General features: G+C 38.8%; 1 protein-coding gene across 1 annotated transcript in view; it reads left to right on the plus strand.

Moving 5' to 3' along the window:
* The window catches only part of LOC122802743 (suppressor of tumorigenicity 14 protein homolog), a 910,319-nt gene that overhangs the window by 501,456 nt on the left and 387,693 nt on the right, over positions 1–21,170 (plus strand). The window contains exon 13 of the mRNA XM_044072511.1: positions 4,173–4,277. Within this exon, the coding sequence (XP_043928446.1) occupies positions 4,173–4,277 (105 nt within the window). The remainder of the gene's footprint in view (positions 1–4,172; positions 4,278–21,170) is intronic.

The following is a 21,170-nucleotide window of genomic DNA, read 5'->3' on the forward strand; positions in this document are numbered from 1 at the left end:
ATTGAAGGATAAAGCCCTGATTACAGCTCAGTTCACCTGGGTTTAGTTCATGCTCAGGTGACTGATATAGTGGTAGGGAGGGATGAATGTGTCCATTCTGTGGGGGAGGTTGTCAATGACACTGTCTTAGGGAAGGCTTGGTTCAATGAGTGGAGTTGTCCATAAAAGATACTGATGAGTGTGGAAAGAGGGCAGGGAATGAGCATGGTATATAACAAACCTTAGCCCCACCCAGGATGGAAGCAGAGAGGACTGAGCGACAGAACACCCTGAGGATCCAGGACCAGCCCTAGCAATACTGGAATAGGTCTTGGGGGTAGAGACAAGCTGGTTGATCCAGTGTAGACATGGGGCACTGGGCCCAGGCCAGTCTAATAACGTCCCAAGGGAGACCAACAAAAACCATGAACATTTTAAATTTTGGTACTTTCACATACAGGTTTAGAAATTAAAGATCTAGTATTCACATCCAAGAGGCCTCTTTCTTTGGTACCAGAAACATTCTGTAATAGAAGCCTCTGCCTGTTTGAAAAACAGGTACTAGTTTTATGAATACTTGGGTGTGGAAAAACTGATGAACTAGAGGTGGACATTCTGCTTGAGTCAGGGCATGGAGAGAAATTCCCCTGAAAAGAAGATTTTTGTATCCGTGCCATCTGTAACCCTCCTGCACCACTTTTAGCACCAAGAATCTGAAACAATCTTTTGCCAAAAGTGAATGTTGAGGACCAGTTCATGGGACAGATTCAAAGAGATATCGACTCCAGCCATACCTGCCTAAAAGGTACAGACTCTTTCAGAAATAATGATTGGATCTTATCTTTGTTGATTGACCATCTGAGAATGTTTTACAGAGGGTGTAGTCTATTCTGCAAATAGTGACTGGATACTTGTTCTTGAAGCTACTCATAGTAATTACATACTTGCAGAAAGGAAGTAGACCATTTTGAAGTCAGTGATTGGATATTGATGAAATGATTAACGTATATGATCTGCTAGAAGCTCCTCTAAAAAGGGGTGGACAATTCTGCAGATAATGATTGGATACTGATTCATGAGGTTGCATAATGAAGTTACCTTACTTAGGATTTCTCAGATAAGAGGCACAGATTATTTTAATGACTATGATTGGTCAATAATAGTTTTGGAAATACATGGAGTTACTCTGATTTTATGGATCTGAACAAGCGTTTTTTTAGTAACGTGAAAACGCTTATCTGTATGTTTTTATTTCATTTTTATTAAAGCTTATGATTCTGACCATTGCAGTTGGTCTCCATTTTTTACTTTTTCATTTATCGTTGTGTTGGAGACCGACTATTAGCACCTGTCATTGTGTTAGTTTTTCTTTCTCTGTTCCAAAAATTAGGTAAGAAAGTGAATAAGATAGAGTAGGATATGTAATATAAGTAACAGTTGCGGAGTGGTATGAAAATGCATTAACACTGCAATTGCAAGACAGGCATACTGCAGACAGCAATGGGATTTGTTAATCACAGTCACTGCTGAAAATGCTTAAAGGTAGTTTGGAAGTCATGGAAAGGCAATCTCTGATCACTGTTCTCCATCAAAAGTACAATTTTCTACTTCCTCTACTGACAATTGGAAAGTTTCTGTCCCTTGTGGTACATTTCCATCAGTAAACATTGCTCACTGCTCTCAAGTAGAGTGTATGTTTGTTTTGTAAATGGACTGCTGCTTCTCAACATTTGGTTCACATGGAAAAATAAAACTGTCAAAACACCACACATTTCTTTGAAAAAAAAAAGATCTTTGCATACTGAAAGCAGAACTTGTAAACATAAAAAGTATGTTTTTCATGGAAGGATACTTTTTACTTACTTTTACATTCCTTTTAAAACATCCTGGCAGATAGGTTCAGTGCTAACTTTACCCCCCCCCCTCACCCCCTACAGGGCCCATCTCTATACCGGAAGAATGCAAAGTTCCTGTAATCACAGCTGCACAGGTAAAAAACACACTCTACAAAGCCAAGAACACAGCATCCATGGAACCTGATAATATCCCAGGCTGCGTTCTACACGAACTACAGAATGAACTGGCACCCTACCTAAGTACCATGTTCAATCATAGCCTCACCTCAGGCTTTGTGCCCACTGAATGGTGCACCACGATGGTTATCCCACTCCACAAAGGGGGAGCCACGACGGACCCCGGAAACTACCACCCCGTTAGCCTGACGAGCCTGGTCTGCAAGACTATGGAACGTATCATCATGGAACTCATAAACAAAGACATTGGTAATCTCCAAACACTGGACCCTACCCAGTTCAGATTTGTAAAAGGCAGATCATGTCTCCTAAACCTGACTGACTTCTTTGAAGCAGTCACCAAAGCCATAGATGAGAGTAAAGTGGTTCACACAGCTTATCTAGATCTCGCCAAGGCTTTCGACACCATCCTCCACTCTGGAATTATAGATAAGCTCACTAAACTAGGTATAAATCCCTATGTCACAAGATGGGTTGCCAACTGGCTCACGGACAGAACCCACACTGTGATATTAGCAGACTCCAAATCCGACTTCAGACCAGTGACAAGTGGGGTAACACAGGGTTCAGTCCTGGCTCCTCTCCTGTTTGGTATCTACTTCTCTGAAGTACAAGCTAACACAGAAGGTCTTTGGCTAAAAAAGTTTGCAGATGACTGCAAACTAGGAGCCATAATCGAAACTCCTAACGATGTGGACATACTACAAAAGGGCCTCACTGAGACAGATACCTAGTGTCAAAGCCATGGTCTGAAGCTCAATGCCAAAAAGTGTATTGTCATCCCCTTTGGTAAAAACTCTGTACCCATGAACTATCACATAGCTGGTAGTCTACTTAATGCCGAAAATGTGATAAGAGACCTTAGGACACAGGTGGACAGTAGTCTCTCCTTTGATAATCACATCACCACAGTGATCAGGAAATCCTTCTACGTGGCTCACCTCATCACAAAAGGTTTCTCATCCAGAAAAAAAGAGGTCATTGTTCCCCTCTACTCATCACTCATTAGACCCATTATGGAGTACAATGCCTCTTTTGGTATGTACCTCACATCTACAACAACTGGAAAGGCCACAGAAATACCTCACAAAGAGGATTACTGGCCTCAAGCAGATGCCCTACGCAAACCGTCTCAAAAAACTCCAGCTTTACTCCGTCACATATCGCCTACTCAGAGGCGATCTCTGCCTAACATACAAAGCTATGTCAAACCCAGAGCTGTTGGACATGCTCCACTTAAAGAAATCCCAATCCCTCCGAGCTACACGCTCTAGGGACCTAAACCTTGTCACCACAATAAACAGAACATGCTGGAGGGATAGATTCCTGCCCCAGAGACTTCCCATACTCTGGAACAGACTACCTAACTATGTCAAACAGAGCTCCTCATTAGCATTCTTCATGAAAAATCTTGATGACTGGATGGGAAATAGGAAATTCACCCCAGGGATCACTTCTGTGGCTCTGCTCGACAGGGGCACAGGAAAATAATTTTCTTGGGTGGAGAAAGCCAGGGTATATTTTTGGCTAGGCTTATATAGGCCCTAGGGCCAATAGCCTAGTACCTAGCTATGAACCTATGAACCTATGAATAGAAATAAGGTACTACCAGATTCTCTAGAAGCTATACTGAAAATTGTTTCCATGTTCATTAAATTATTTATGCCATGCAGTATGTCTGTTTTTTGTTGTTATTTACTGTTATACTTTCAGAAATTTGTCAATACTTATTATTTTAATGTTTCTTTATTCTCACTACTTTCAGATTAAAATTATATCACTTCACCTTTCCAAGTAATATAATAGTTCAGAGTACAAACGTCAATTTTGGAAATGCCTTAATTTTGTATTTTTGTTAGTATATTGTTGAAGTTTCATATTTCTTTCATCCTTTTTGCACTGATTTTTTTCACTTTAGTGTAATTTTATTCTATATGAACTTGAGTCAGTAAAAGTCTAACAATGCAGCAACTCTTCTACCTGACATTATAGCATTTCAGAATCAAACTGAATAATGTGTTGCTCTTTTAAGTTCTACCTAATTGTGAATGATTTATTTCAGAAATCAAAAGGTTTGCTAATGAATTATTTTGGTTGTGCTAAAATGTAAATACTAAATAACTAATTTATGCACATTAATGTCATTTCATTTCTTTACAGATTGTGGATCAGAAGAATTAAGTTGTATCAACGGTAAATGTAAACAGAATAAAATGTGCAGTGGAGAAAATGAGTGTGATGATGACAGTCGTGAATCTGATTGTAGTAAGCAATAATATTTATTTTTCCACAATTATAGTCATGCTGTATTTTCTTAAGTTCAACACATGTCAAATAATTGTAACTCCTACATATTTCCCATGAATAACTGTGCCCAGTAGCAATCTGTCAGCCATGGCCTGATCCCACCTGAGGATACTGAGTATGACTTTAACAAGAGATTTCATGAAATCTGGTATTCAGGCCAAAACACCTGTTTACCACTCCCTGTATTTTTTCTTATATTTATTACTAGTACAAAAACAATTTTGTTTCATTCAGTGTTCTCCATTCACAATCTGTTAGAAATCTCTTTTACAAAAATGTTCAAAAAATGTAATGATATAATTCTAATTATAAGACGTTACAAATTAGCAGTTCCAGTTATAATTCTCAGGATTTCAGCTCATGAAAATTGAATTTCTCTTTCTTTTCTAACTGTAATTCAGTGTTTGTGCTGATGCACGCGATCTTGACATACTGTAACATATATAACACAGAAGTCATCCTTGCCAATGCTAGTGTTACAGTAAGCCTGATCATTTTCATAAAGTATGTAACAAATACAAATATTATATACACTGAAACAAAATGTGCTGTTGTTTTATAATATGTATAATGTTTCTGGCATCTCACAATTAGTGCCATGCAAACCAAAAGAGATAGCGAGTACATCAAAATTCATAAATGAGCATTTCATCCTGCAAAAAATTTAAAAAGTTGTTTTTTGTTTAAATAAATTGTTTAACTGTTGTAGGCTACAGACTAAAGTGCGATAGCCTTTTCTGATCGCTTGTAGTCATTTAAAGCTGTTTAAGTGTACTTTTTGCTGCTTTTGCCTTATCTTTTAAAAAAATAAATAAATACATTTCTTGTTTCCTGCCTTTCTAAGCTAGTATAGTCCAGTTTTCAGGCTAGTGCTGAATTCAGGGCTGTGTTCCAAGTTTCTGAGTTGCCCATACCTTACTTGAATAGAGGGAAGTTTCTCTGTTCACCTGTGAGAGAGGGGAACTTTGAGCAGCCATCTGTCCCTGGAGGAGTGGTTCCAGCCCAGAAGTTAGTAGTTTAAAAAACAAGTTCCACGGTTTTGTGCGCCGGTTAGCTAGGGTTAAATTATTCCTGGCTCCACTAAGTCTCCTCTTCAGTTTTTCACTTGAAACTAGTCTAACTCTCAACCTAAACACTCAAAAAGCATCCTATAGTCCAGCACTTGCTCAGACCTAATAGCAAGCACTAATATACCCAGACACTTGACTGCCCAGCAGGGCAAGGCTCTTTATCCACCCCTAACCAACCAAGCGACTAAGCAGCTCACCCTACTATTCAGGCATGACCAAAGGGCAACCTCAGGTGTACTCTCCAGTCCAGCTGGTGAATCTGGGTATCCTGAGGCAATGTTACAACTGCCTCATGTACACAGACATCTCTCTCCTCCTACCACAAAACACTAACATATATGAGAGATGCAATTATACAGCCAAACTGGAGGCTAAGGTATCTCCACCCAAGACTGGAACAGACAGTCATGCACCACACCTCCAGCCTCACATAGACCTACTAAACCAGCACTGGCAAAAAATACACATAAATACACAAAATCATACTCAGAGGCTCTAAATAAAAACCTGCAAAAGCATCAGAGAGCTCCAAAGCAGACACCCACAAAATCTGCACCTCCCGTCACAAACCAGACAACACATAAAACACAAAATCAATGTGCCGCACAATCACAGCCCTTAAGGCAAAATAACATACCTAACACACTAGTAATAGGTGACTCAATAGTCAGGCACACTGATGCCCCACTCATTAGGCTGGACAAGGAGAAGATTACTGTTAGCTGCCTGTCGGGAGCCAGAATCCGCCACATAACACAAGCACTCAGGTCACTCCAGAACAAGTACAAATATGACTCTGTCATTGTTCATGTTGGTGTGAATGACCTGAGCTGTAGCTCCCTGGACTACATGAAAAGAGACATGGAAGAGCTCTCTGATCATGTAGCCCAGGCAGGTATGACCCTGACCGAGTAGCATCCTGCCCTCACCAAGAATAATACCTCAGTATAAAGAAAAAAATGATCAATTTCAACAATTGGCTAAGCTTCTGGTGTCATTCAAAGGGGATCCAATGTCTGTCAGCCTGGGATGACATGCTCGACAAGCCGCGTTGCTTCGCAAGAGACGGCTTGCACCTGTCACCCCTTGGCTTTCGAATACTGGCCAAGGCTTTTGCTGCCCCCATAGTGCCTTTTTTAGGCAAGGCTCAAAATTCAAACCCACCTCCATAAACAGCACATGTAAAAAAATGAGGGTTATGCTAGACAATGTCAGGAGTTTAAATCTCAAAATGCATGCGCTCGAAGCACTCCTAAGTATGGAGAACGTCGACATCTGTGCAGTAACTGAAACCTGGTTCAAAGCTCCAGAGAGCACTCCAGTACTATTGGGCTACAACTCATACCACACATTTCAGCCACAGAACATGGACCGAAACACAAAAGGAGGGGGTGTATCCATATTCATCAAGGATACCCACACCTCCAGGTTAGTGGCGCGGCATGATACCTCTGAGATCATCCATGTGCAACTAACATCGGGCAAATCTGCAATGCAAATTGTGGCCTGCTACAGATCACCCTCCATGACCCAGGACCACCACTCCACCTTTCTGGAGACACTGGAAAACATGAAGGTCCTACCGAACACCCTGATCTTGGGAGATTTCAATTACCCTACCATTAACTGAGAAAATTACTTGAGTACAAACTCCCAGGCTCAGCGCTTCCTGGAATTTATCAACTCAAATGCCCTGGATCAGCTGGTAAACTCCCTTACCAGAGGCCACAACATATTGGACCTGGTCATCACCAACATGGGCGACAGGTGCTCCGTATCGGAGGTCAACCCATCACTGGTTAGGTCAGACCATAAACTAATCACCCTGGATGCCCACACCCCACCACCACCCCCAACCAAGGAAGCCACAGTGAAAAACATTTCTAAAGCAAACTTCATCTTACTTAAGGCAGAGGTGGTAATTTTCACAGCCCCCACGCTTAAAGATAACACTGCCCAAGATGCAGAATCCTTTACAATTGCACTCTAAGAGCACCTATAAGGATGCATGGATCGTGCCATCCCTAGCAAACCAACACTCACTCCCCTAAGAGAAGGAAACCAGTCTGGTGGACCCCTGCCATAAACAGGTTATACAACAAAAGGAGGAAACAAGTTCAGAAAAAAAGCAAATCCCAAGAAGGAAAGACATCCCTGATCAGTATCAGTAAGAAACTAAGGTCCCTCATAAAATCATCCAAGGCTAACTTTGAAAGAAAAATAGCCAAGGATTCGAAAGATAACCACAAAGCCTTCTTTAGCTATGTCAAGAATCTAAGTGACAACTTGCGGATATGCTCTGAGATGGTGCAAAATAGCTCAAAATATACTGAACCTACTGATATTGCCAACATACTGGCAGATAGATTCAGTGCAAACTTCACCTCCCTCTCACCTTCAAAAGGGCCCACAACAATACCAGAAAAGTGTAGTGTCCCAGAAATCACAGAAGCACAGGTGAAAGCAGCCCTTTCAAAAGTCAAAAACACAGCATCAATGGGGCCAGATGGTGTCCCAGGCTGCGTCTTGCATGAACTACAGAACAAACTAACCCCCCACCTAAACAAGCTGTTCAACCTCAGCCTCTCCACAGGCTACATGCCCATAGAATGGTTCACAGCAATGGTTATTCCGGTCCACAAAGGAGGGGCCACAACTGACCCTGGTAACTATCGCCCCATAGGACTGACTAGCCTGGTCTGCAAGGCTATGGAGTGCATCATCATGGAACTCATTAACAACAACATTGGGAACCTCCAAACATTTGACCTGATCCAGTTCGGCTTTGTTAAGAGCAGATCATGCCTACTAAACCCAGTTGACTTCTTTGAGACAGTTACCAAGGCCATAGACGAGGGAAAGGTGGTTCACACAGCCTACCTTGATCTCGCCAAGGCATTCAACACCATTCCTCACTCGAGTATTATAGAAAAAACTCACCAGCCTGAACATAAACCCCTATGTCACAAGATGGGTTGCCAACTGGCTTACAGACAGAACTCACACAGTAAGAATAGCAGGCTCCAGGTCTGACTCTAAACCAGTCACAAGTGGTGTCCCACAAGGCTCGGTTCTGGGATCCCTACTGTTCGGCATATATTTCTCAGAAGTACAGGCAAACACAGGAGGACTATGGCTAACCAAGTTCACCGATGACTGCAAACTGGGAGCCATAATTGACTCTCCGGCTGACACGGACATCCTCCAAAAAGGCCTTACTGAGAAAGACACCTGGTGTCAAAGTCATGGCCTCAAGCGAAATGCCAAAAAATGCATAGTCATTCCATTTGGGAAAAACAAAACACCCACGAATTACCACATAGGCGGCAGCCCCCTTAATACAGAAGAGGTAATAAGAGATCTGGGGACCCAGGTAGATAGTAATCACTCCTTTGACAATCATATTGCCAAAGTAGTTAGGAAATCCTTCTATGTGGCCCATCTAATTACTAAGGGGTTCGCATCTAGAAATAAAGAGGTTATAGTGCCCCTCTACTCATCACTCATCAGACCCATCATAGAGTACAATGCCCCATTTGGGATGTACCTCACAAGACACTTCCAACAGCTTGAAAGACCACAAAAGCACCTCACCAAGAGGATTACTAGCCTCAAACATATGTCCTATGCAGCCCGACTGAAAAAACTCTGGCTGTACTCAGTGGCATATCGCTTACACAGAGGTGATCTCTGCCTGACTTACAAAGCCATGTCCAACTCAGAATTGATGGACATGCTCCACCTAAAGAAATCCAAGTCACTGTGAGCCATCCACTCTAGTGAGCTAAACCTCACCACAACAATAAATAGAACATGCTGGAGGGATAGATTCCTGTCAGAGAGACTCCCCATGCTTTGGAACTAAATTCTAAACTACATCAGGCAGAGCCCCTCACTAACACTCTTAAAGAGAAACCTTGATGAGTGGATGGGTAACAGAAAATACACCCCTGGGATCACTTCATTGGCTCTGCTTGACAGAGGTTCAGTTAATTAATCAATGGGGTGGCAAAAGTCGACACACTCTGGCTAGGCTTATAAATGCCCTCGGGCAGATAGCCTAGTACCTACCTATGAACCTATGAACAGACATTACAATATAGTAACTGTCAAAATGAGTTTAGTAAGGGGGTCATTTCATTTGTCAAGATGTACCTATTAACCTTACTCCTCCCACATTTCACTAAACACAAGATTAGATATTTTAACACTGTAGTCACAGTTACCATATTGGTTGTCTCTTTGGCCTAACCCAGAAGGTCATTGAAGTTCATCACAGAGAGTAATACATGACAACAGTATCAAAAATGGTCAGCTTTCAGCCCCACATGCTCCCCCATGCAGAGCAAGGACAGAACATGTCACATGCACAGACATATCATATCAAGTATTACTGCTGTAACATTAATGCGCCACTACCTGTATTTTTTCTTATATTTATTACTAGTACAACCACAAGTTTGTTTCATTCAGTGTTCTCCATTCATTCAGTGTTCTTCCATTCTCTGTTTAAATAAATCAGAACATGCATTTAAACTCATAGCAATGCAAAATGCTATTGGTTAATAATGCAGCTGCAAAATATTTATAAAGAATGACTGTTTAAACTCATGCTATTACTTTTACCAGAAGCATTTGGCTAGTATGAGTTAATTTTCAAAATGATAATAAATATAATCTAACTGCATCACTTAAAGGACAGCCACACATGAAATATGTCACAAATTGTAAAGTAATTATCAAATAATACAATGTACCACAGGGCTGAAACTGCACATAGAAATTTACTCTAAATTTGTGTATAGAAACATAAATAACCTGTGGGTATAGTAAAGAGAGATATAATAGATTCTAAACAGTATGAGTTTATAGGGGTTTGAATGGGGTGGAAGACAACAAGTTAACAGATGCATAGGCATTTAAAAAAGAAAAACGAAAGAAAATGTTATCCAGAAAATATGTTTTTGAATGAAAAAGAGAATGGTTTGAAAGGGGTCATCTCACCAAAGTTTAGAAATGTGGAGTAAGTAGCCAGCTGATAAATGATCCTTGGTAGATCTTCAAGAATGTATAAAACAGAAATCAAAAATACCACTGCAGGAACAGTAAATAGAACAAGATGCATAAGATAAGGTGGAAGTAAATGTAAGAATGTGGGTATGAAAACAGTACAGTGAAAAACACATATCAAAAGAAAGACAGCAACCCAAAATGGTCAGTAAAGGGCATGCATATCATAATGCAAGGGAAACTGTTAAAGGATATTTTCAGTGTTCAGGCTATCTCCTGGGGAAAAGAGAATGCTTTGGGAGTTCCAATGGAAGCAGTTTAAAAAAAAGAAGTGTAGTTTCAACAGAATTATCTCTAAGACATGATGCAGTGTAAGTTGATACACTCAGTGATGTAGAGAAAGCCAAGTTTTGGAAAAGAATATAACATTTGGAATCCAGCTGCAATAACAAATGACAAATGAAGAGATTAATCCAATCTTATAATGCAACAATTAAAAAAGATAATAGCCTTTGTCACATTACACTAAATGATGTGGCAACAGCAGACAGGTGAGTCTCCTGACTTTTTGTTATCCAGATACAATATAAACTATTGTTTTAGCAATAGCTCTGATAATTTTAAAAACACTGCAGATTATCTATTGATTTGTATGCTTTTAAGGTTTCCACCTTTTCAGATGGCCAAAGTAGGACATTCTTTTTGGAAACATGAGATTTTACAGGACAAACTCTAGCCACAGCCAATGCAGAGGAATGAACATCACTTTTTTGCCAAAATAAAAGCTTATTGCCCATATAATATTTATTTTTCAGATAAAATAATAAGTTTTAGGCAACTATGAAAGGAAGCTTATGATTTTTTCCTCATAAAACCTCAAGATATTTGACATTGTTCATTGTTTTCCCCAGGACACAAGTGTCCAAATTGGAACTGGCTGGTGCAAAGAGGGACAGGTGTTAACCCTACATGTTTTATTTGCATCTCTAGATTGTTAGTAAAGAATGATTAGTCTGAAAGTTTATCCTCTATCAAGTAAGTGATGAAGAACACTAACTGTGGAATTCCTTTGAGGTAAATACTCGGGCCCACCCTCTTCTCCATATTTATAAATATCCTGAAACAGCAACTTTGCTTGCTAAACACAGCAGTGTAAACTGATGATCTGCTCATTCTTGACTCATATACCATATCTGACAGCCTATAATTTAAAATGTAAATTTATTTCACTGCTCTGTAGCACTGAATAGTATGTTGTGTCTTTCGGCTTTTCCCGGTTAGGGGTCGCCACAGCGGAACTCCGGTCCACTAATGATGGGCAGTAGATTTTTACGTGCTGGCTTGCCGGGCCTAACGCACAACCTTCAACGAAGGAACACCCATTCACGCATGTCGCCACACAGAAGACGCTCTAACTGAGAATCGAATGGGCAACGTCTAACTGTGAGACGACAATGCTACCGCAGCACCACCACCGCACTGAATAGTATAAAACAAATTAATAATAAATCCATCTAAAACAGCATTTATGAACTTTGATGCATACAAAAACTAGCTAATGCCTCAACAGTAAATATAACAGAAACAATGTACAACAGCAATGCTTAGGTCACACAACTAAAGTAACTAGGAATCCTTGTGCTATTCTTCAAGTTCTGTGTGTAAACTCTTCAAACTTGGTGGCACCTGAAGCCAGGAAAGCTCTTGTCAAAACAATACACATAACGTATCTAAAATAATTTCTTCCTTTAATTCCCCCTCATTCTGCCATAAGCATTAACCTACCAAAAACTATGAGCAAAATATATAGGTTTACATATCTGGCTGACCCTAGATCACACCACTGCCTGCTATCTGGAACAGCTACACCAGTCCTCCTACTTTCTAAAAAAAAAAAATCATTAAAACAATAACCATGCTCACCCTTATTGCCTAAAGCAATTGCTAAAATACTTAGATAACCACTCAGGAGAAACACCTATAATTCAGTCTCATTAAACAGACCTTCATTCAGTTTACTGATAAAAGAAAAGGCCTTTTCAAGGTTCGTGGGTAAGTAGTAGGCTAGCTGCCTTTGGGAGTCAATTTAAGTCTAGCCAATTTCCCTTTTAAATGTGAGAATTAAACTTTATGCCTTGTGTCTGTGAGGTAAACACTTTAGCCATTATGTTAACCTCTACCCCCCCCCCCAAGCACAAGTAGAAGCCTTGATGAGATTTGAACTCATGACTTCTAATTTATGAGACCAATCCTCTAACCTGAAACTGAACAAAGATGAGAATCCAGCCTGTACCTTGTGTCTGTGAGATAAACACCTTAATCTTTAAGTCAAATCCCAACCCCATTGAGCTAAAGAACAGGCCGGACTGATGAAACCAGATAATAGCAAAAATAAATTAAAAAATTCTCCAGGAATTCTATTCAGCAGCAAAAGATCATATCTTTTCTGAAGTCGTAAGTAAATGCTTCAGATATAATGGCTAACACAAATCATGTCTGCTTTCCTCCAAGTAATGCAAAGTAAAAACAAATTTATGAGTAGAGAAATACAAAAAAGATTTCTGTCATAATTGTAATAATACTGATACAGCAATACAGTTAAATGGATTCAAGACTATAAATTGTCTAGTATGATAGATGAACAAAATATTTTATTGTATGTACTTTTGTTTCTATATAGCTGTAGAAAAGATGTGAATTACACAATAAAAATTTATTATTCAAAGAGTTTCACACTAACTGAACATAATGATAAATTAAGCATTACCCATGGGAAAATGCGTGGCTAACAAAATCAATGAAACAGATATCCATTAAGTTGCATCATTCATATTCTAACTAACAGCATAGATAAATAAAATGTGATGTATAGTTTTTACCAACTCAGCATTCCCTTATTTGTACAAATGTAGTTCGAGAATGGCATATAGGATCAAGCATGGACCCATAAATCCAGTCACAAAGCCATCAGTGTAAGACTCAATAAAGCAGCAAGCTACTTATTTTAAACTGCTCAAAATGAACTGATATGAAATGGTATGTGACCCACATGTACACCTGTCTCCTTAATTTTCAACCACAGCTGGAGAAAGTAGCTTAGCAGCAAACCTCCAATAAAGAACAAAATCATTAAATTGTTATGCATGTTATCTGGGTGACTGAATCTTCAAACAACATTATCTGTGGCCATAGAATACTACCAAGTCAAGACATTCTCACATGGACCATCAGTTGTGTTTTTGTTAACATGAATGATGCCATCAAGAGTGTTTTTGTTAACAGGAATAATACCATTAAGAGTGTTTTGTTAACAAGAATTATATGAACAGGAATGTATTTGTTAACAGGAATGATACCATCAGGAGTGTATTTGTTAACAGGGATGATACCATCAGGAGTGTATGTGTTAACAGGGATGATACTGGAGTGCTACCTAGTTGAGCAGATCAAAAGGAGCTCCTCTTCTGTTCTCACAATGAAGAGAGAGACAAAACTAAAAAAAAATCCTTAAATACAATTTTATTATTTGAAAAGGAATGCAATATATTTTTTAATAATGGGATATAGTTTTTGAATAATGGTACTATATTATAATAATTATATAATAAATATGATTGTTACTCATTCAGTGCAGCTTAGGCAAATGAAACAATGTCAGGCAGTTTCTAATATTCAAACTACAATGAAATAAACATAAAGACTAGCTCACATCTAAAAATAAATATCACTACAGCCTCTTAGCATAGCCTAGGTATGTGTTGATATACTAATACCAGCTTCACACAACTGGTTGGGGGGGGGGGTTAGGTCTTTCTTGATTCTGTATAGGAAACTATCAGGGATGTTGCCTGATCTCAAGAGAAATTCCACTTTTAATTTTATTTGTAGCCTCATTTATATCTGCATTGTATAAGGAATCTCCCCCATATGAATGTGCATTGTGACTTAAGCATTTGATTATTTTGAGCTGTGCACACACTTTATTTCTGCAAGAACATTTTATGTCATGTTATTCCCTAACCACTTCATTGGTTATTGCCTAGAGAATTATTTTCTTAGTACAATATAACAGAAAAACACACAAGTACTACACACGAAAAATAATAATTAAGTAAGCAAATAACACAATATGATATAAAAGTAACTGTATAAAAACAATAACCCAAAGTTGCCTTCATCCTCATGACAAAATGACACTAGCTGTGGATAAGCAAAGCATTATTCACATCCAACCATGGGTTGCAGCTAAAATAATCATTTGTACACATTTATCTGCCAGCTTTTTCTTCTGTTGGGTACCTGTAGTATATGTAAAACTGATGCAGAATGTATATGATTCTGCTGTAAATGTTAAAAGTCAAGCTATGAAGTACATCACCTTCAGTAAACATTACCCAACAAATGCTGTTACACTATGCATTGAATAATTTCACATAAAGTTCTTACAATCAACTAAAATGTATACTGTCGGTTTTAATTAACAGAGTTTTGAGCTTAAGTTATGCCTGAAAAGGGTCTGGTGATTTGTTCACCTACCTGCTCAACAAAGAAAAGTAAATAAATAAATCTGAACTGTTACATTTAGCATTTCTTTTTCGTAAACTAATTCCAAAAGTGTATACTGTTTTGTACACAATACCATTTCTGAAGGCATTTCCTTTACTATTTGGATACGACCACCTGTTACAGGATTTCACAGGGCATTAAACTACCACATTTACAGTATTAAGTTCTAATACAGAATTCAGACTCGGTGATTGTCATTGTTAGATTGCTTATTACTGCATGGACCAGTTCGTATTTTTCTTTTTCTTTTTTTAACTTTCTTTTCTTTCTTTTTTTGTTAACTGTGTGAGTGGATTGATTTGTGGACCCCTTCCAACTATGAACCTGGCACAAAGATGAAAAGAGAAAAAATAATATATAAGCTAAACAAATGATATGGTGAGAAGTACATCAGCAAAAGACACAACAAAAACATGCTTCGCAAGGAAGATTTTGCAACTTATTATCTAATAAAGAGAATACCAACATTAGGAGGATACATGTTAGACTAGGTAAAAGCTGCATGGAACTACCAAAAAAGTAAGCATTTTGACAAAAATATAGTGCCGACTAAGGCACATACTCAAAAGTCTGATATATTGTCAGTTCAGTACAGTGAAAGCCTAAATTGGGTTTAAACAGAATTAAATCAAAGTTTGAACAGGTTTTATAAGCTAATTAACAACATAACAAAAACAATAGCTTTAGTACTGGACAGGTTAACAACTTTTCCTGTTAAGTAAGGAAAGAAAAAAGCTTCAAAGCTTACAAATGTAGTAACACATCTATGATCCATGTAACAGTTACAGTTCTATAATTCATTAGATAATGTTGGAGCAGCACAGAATAAACAACAGACTCATTCCTCACCTCTGAAGGAAGTTGATTCCAACCAGCTGCTGTAATTTTGGAGAATGCTTTCTCTCCAGCAATTAAACCAAAAATAGGGTCACTTCAATGGTTTCCCCGAGGATGTGATGAAATGGAAATGAAAGATTGAATTTGTATCTTGTTTACTATGGGAGGGCCATATTTCAGATGGAGTAGTCAGAATGTAGATGAAGGTAAATGCACAGAGGGCATCATCTTGCTTTTTTTCAGAGAAGGCAGTGATGTTTTCATTGTCTGGAAAGGGAAATATATCTACAAATTTTGTTCATTGTACTATGGAGGGTATAAGTAGTGTATTCCATCCAGGTAAGAGTAAAAACTGGGAGGGAGTATTTTATCTTTGTAATAAGTAAGCTAATGACACAGTGGTGCAGTGGTAACATTATCACCTTACACCAAGAGGTTCTCCAATTCGATTCTCAGCTGGGGTGCTTTCTTTGTGGAGTCTGTATGTCCTCCCTGCATTCGTGTGGGTTTTCTCCTGGTGCTCTGGTTTCCTCCCACATTACAACAAAGACATGCATCTGGAGCATTTTTCCCTGGGCCTCTGCTGAAAATTGGCTCATTCCAAGTCAGACTTTCCTGGTTAACAAATGTAAAATAAATAAATTAACCATCTTTGTAGGCTAAGCTTTAAGAGGTTGGGTATCCTATTAAACTGTCTCAGCTGATTAGTAACACTGTCTGCAATATAATCAGTGTGGGACTAAAATAACAATGTAGTGTACAAAGTTTGTTTGTTTATTGGTTTGTTTTTATGTCCACCCATATATTTATATGTTGCATTTACCCTAGCCCCTGTTGTCCAAGTCATGGCTGAGAAGGGTCTGTGGGACAGCCCACCTACCTGACTAACAAATGATAAAATGTGTTCACTGTGAAAAATAATCTGCCACAGTGTGGAACTGTCAGTGAGTCAGAGACTCTGATGCAGAGCTATAATGGTATTGCAGATTCCCTGGATTCCTTGGCTACCACTGTATTGTCTTTCTTGGCTTGTCCAAAATAGTAAACACATGATTTAGCCAAACTAAACAGAATGTAATGTCAACAGTAGTTGTGCTGGAGGATAGACACTCTCAAGAAGGACAGGCATAGAATGAAACACTGACAATTTTCTCAGTCAGACATCTCTTACAATAAAGCCAAGTTCTGCATTACTATGATCATCGCTGTAGTCAAGCAACCAGTTCATATCTTCCTCATTATAGGTAGACTTGAGTCTGGGATCTCACTTTTTGGCTTATGAGCCAGCTGATTTCTTTCTCAACATATGCAGAGTCTGCTTTCCGACCCATATATAATTCCTGAAGACTGCTTCAGCACAATGGTACATAGAACAAGGTCATTTTATTGCAGGTTTCCTATCCATAAGTAGTGCTCACAGCAATCTGCAGTACTGAATTGTAGAAATGGACAGGGTCCTGTTTGTGCAAAATTCTGATAAAATGATTTCTTTTGAGTTCAAAAAGTGAGTCTTAAGTGTGCTCCCAAGCACCTGTGACTTAGAAAGCTACCCTTTAAGGCTAGATAAAATCTGGCTACAAAAATGTGAACCATTCATTTCTCAGTTCTTTGCAGTTACCTCCTACTGTGCCTCTAGGCGTAAAATATTACTTCTTCATACCTGTATTAGTAAAACCAAAACCATGCTACATACAAGGTATCAGAATATTTTATCTTGAAGCATACGTGATGGCAAACACAATTGTATTGATATTTGACCTCTGTCTATGAGTATTTGTTAGAACTGTAAGGTGATAACTTCATTTTTTAAAGGCTCAAGCCACACCCACTGGGAGTTAAAGGTACACACAAGAGCTGTACTGAAGGGAATGAGTTAATGGGACAGCTCTTTCCACTGCCCTTACGTACACTGTGCTCACCCTTCTAATTCTAGAAGTGACTGCATCTTTAGAAGTTGCAATTTTTGCACCAGGTGTGTTAGCAGCAGTATACAACACAGCTGAGACTCAGCATGGCAAACCATTGCTTATCGCCACTGAGTTTATATACAATTTAGACAAAGAAGTAGATGGTGCAACATATTTGTCATGCCATCTCAAGCTCCCCAACAAATGTCATGGATTTGCAGTGACTGTAGCAGCAAAAACAGATGAAGAATTGTTGCCCTTTTTGGGATATTTTTACTTTCTTGACCACAGAGAGTCAGAAAAATGTAATGCACTATTCTAAGGGCTAGATCAGTGCTGCCTCATTATGTAAACTGAGTCCTGAGTACCGGTTTATGAAGTAATGACAGGTATGTTTATGAGGTCAGCAGACACTTTTCCATCTATGCATGCAATAGTGCAAAGACTTAATCGCTTGCAATGTGGTGGAATGATAAGTGATACAAGAACTGTCAATGAGTTGGATGTGACTAAACAGTCTCCTAAGGATGGTGATTTCATTTACTAAAGGCAGGAACATGAAACAAGTGGGTTATTGCATTTATCTGGCATCTGGAACATTATGGATTTCAGAATGAACATTTTTTTTTATGTAAGGGGACTGTGCAGACATTCACTACACTGATAACCGAGTTTTGCTGGTACAACAAAAAAGGTTCCCTTTCTGTATGCATTTATAACAAGAAAATGTATTAAAGCCTTTAATGACTTTTGGAATTATTTCTACAAGTTAGTGGAGTCTTTTGGTGTCACTGCTTCCTATACAGCTATCATATGTGATTATGAACCAGTAGCAATTACAAGTGTAGCTTACATTGCACAAGTGGCTGAATGTAAACGATGCGCTTTTCATCTAACGCAAAGCCTGCGCAAGTACAAGGCTGTCCTTAGGTCTTTTATATGGCAGCAGTTTCATGTATTAGCTCTGTGTGAAAAAGCTCATGGCCCTTGCTTTTCTTGATGTGAATGGGATAATTCCTGCTTTTCAGAAAGTACAGTTGTGTAAGTAAACTTTCCATAGCAACAGATGTTCAAATGATCACTGCTGCAGTAGCCTTATCTATATGGGTTATATCATGCCAAGGATATAACAGCCAGCCAGCTTCCAAACTTCAGGGCACCTTCCACACACCCAAACCATTAGTCAGCTTGAGCTGAGCCAACTAAAAACACAGGTTTAAGGATCAAGCCCTTCAGAGCTTTCATGCCAACATAGAGAGGGAAGCTGAACCCTGAAAGGTCAATTCTAGGAAAAACAAAAATAAGTATTCACATCCTAGCATAGCATAACACACAAAGAAACAAGGAGGAAAGAGGGAGGGAATGGCTATTCCAGCAGTAACCATTTGAAAATCTACTGTTATGGTAAGTTTACTTATGCATCTCCACTATGTTCATCATATTGATCACAGCTGCAGCAGCCTCAGCTGTATGGATATATTACCCTAGCTTACAACATCTAGAAGGTGAAAAAAAATATATATAAGCTATCCCACTGCTAAAGGAGACTCACAAAACAAGGTAGCAAATCCAAAAATAAGTATAAGTGAGTCAAACCACCACGGTCCAGCCAAATAAATGTCCAGAAGATATGTAAAACAGCAAACAGTTTATTGGAAAAAGGTTAGCGCTTTCGCGGGGTTACCGCTTCATCAGACCAGGTGATATAAAGAAAACAGAAACACTAATGAGTTGTTTAAACATATCTATAATCCCAGAGACTAACCTTGGAAATTAATATTAGAGAAGGGAGACTAATGGTGATGATTTAATCTGGATGCAGCCAAGCCACCAGGTTAAAACAATGTCATTTCTACTTCTGGTTTACTAAAATTAAAATCATATCAGAGATAGTTTTAAAAGTTTAATTATTAAACATTAATAAATTAACTGCTCTTTACCTGAATAGCATATTTATGAATTAATTAGTTGTTAAATGCATAAATTATTCATTATATATTTTAAATGGGGTGATTATATGGGACTACATTAGTCATGTGTTTAATTGCTTTAACTATTTAAATGTTTTTTGAGTATGTATTTGTATTCTGATGAAGTCCTACGATCTTGGGGACAAAACCATTTAATTTTGTTAAATATTGTGAAGGGTTTGGATCCATTTGTTGGTGTTTTGTTTAAAAATCTTCTTGTTGAGGTCAGAGCAATCAGTAAAACAGTTATCCATGTTAAGAACCTCAAGTCAGTCAGATTAGCTGGTTGAAATTGAGCAAGTGTTAGCTTCTTTAACAAACAATTAAGATCATAGATAGAGACCATCATTTTTTTGCAGGCCTCTTATGCAAAAACCTTTCAAAACATTTTGACTTGAGAATGCATTGAAAGAGGAGGATTCATGGCAGACATGCTGAATTGGCTGATAAATGAACTTGAAGGAGGAGCAAGAAAGGCCATAGATAGTAACTCACACAAATATTGTACAACCATAAAATAACTTATATAGGCTCTAGGGCCAATAGCCTAGTTCCTACCTATGAATCTATAGGAAATTCACCCCAGGGATCACCTCTGTGGCTCTGCTCGACAGGAGTACAGAAAAATAATTTTCTTGGGTGGCGAAAGCCAGAGTACCTTTTTGGCTAGGCTTATATAGGCCCTAGGGCAAATAGCCTAGTACCTACCTATGTACCTATGAACCTATCAACTAGCCCTGTATGGGTGCTGGTTATGTTGTTGGAACCAACTAGAAACCTTTTCCGTTTGCTAGTATATGATTTTCTAGTAGCAGGCATTTTTGCTTCCATGGATACCAGCTACAAGTCCTCAGTAAACAGGTGTTTAAAGGGAATTAAGACCCTATCATCCAAGCAGTCAGTTGAATTTGATTGGGGTGGGGGTGTATGAGACACCCCTCATCTTGTGTGAGTAGATCTCTTCTGTGATGAAGCTCTTAACCATTTACAAAAGAAGGGAGATCTACTGTTGGCTGAGCAAGAAGGGAGTCACCACAATGATCTTGGGAGATTGCTTTTGAATCTTCAGAAGTACCCTAGATATCAATGGATGTGGTGGGAAAGTATAGAGGAATATTTCTTTCCAGGGAAAGGAAGGGAAAACGGATCTGTCATCCAGGCCTTCTTGCATTGAGTCTCAGGGCAGAATCTTGCCAGACCATTGCTCAGAGAGGAGGCAAATAGAGGTCTACCTGAGGAGCCCCTCATAAATGGATCATCTCTTAGAATACTCCCTGATCTAGTTTCCATTCATAATGGTATGCCCGTGTCGTTCTCAGCTTGTCTGCCACACAGTTTTGCTGTGACTGAATGTAGATGCCTATAGAGTGAGATTGTTCTTATAAAGCTATATCCCATGCTAACATGAATAGTCTGCAAAGGAGGTATGATCAAGTTTCCCCTACTTAACTTGATGTTACACATGACTGTGGTATTGTCTGTAACAACTTG

This window comes from Protopterus annectens, chromosome 5.part0 (genome assembly GCF_019279795.1).
Source record: "Protopterus annectens isolate FY-2018-M chromosome 5.part0, PAN1.0, whole genome shotgun sequence".
Lineage (NCBI taxonomy): Eukaryota > Metazoa > Chordata > Ceratodontiformes > Protopteridae > Protopterus > Protopterus annectens.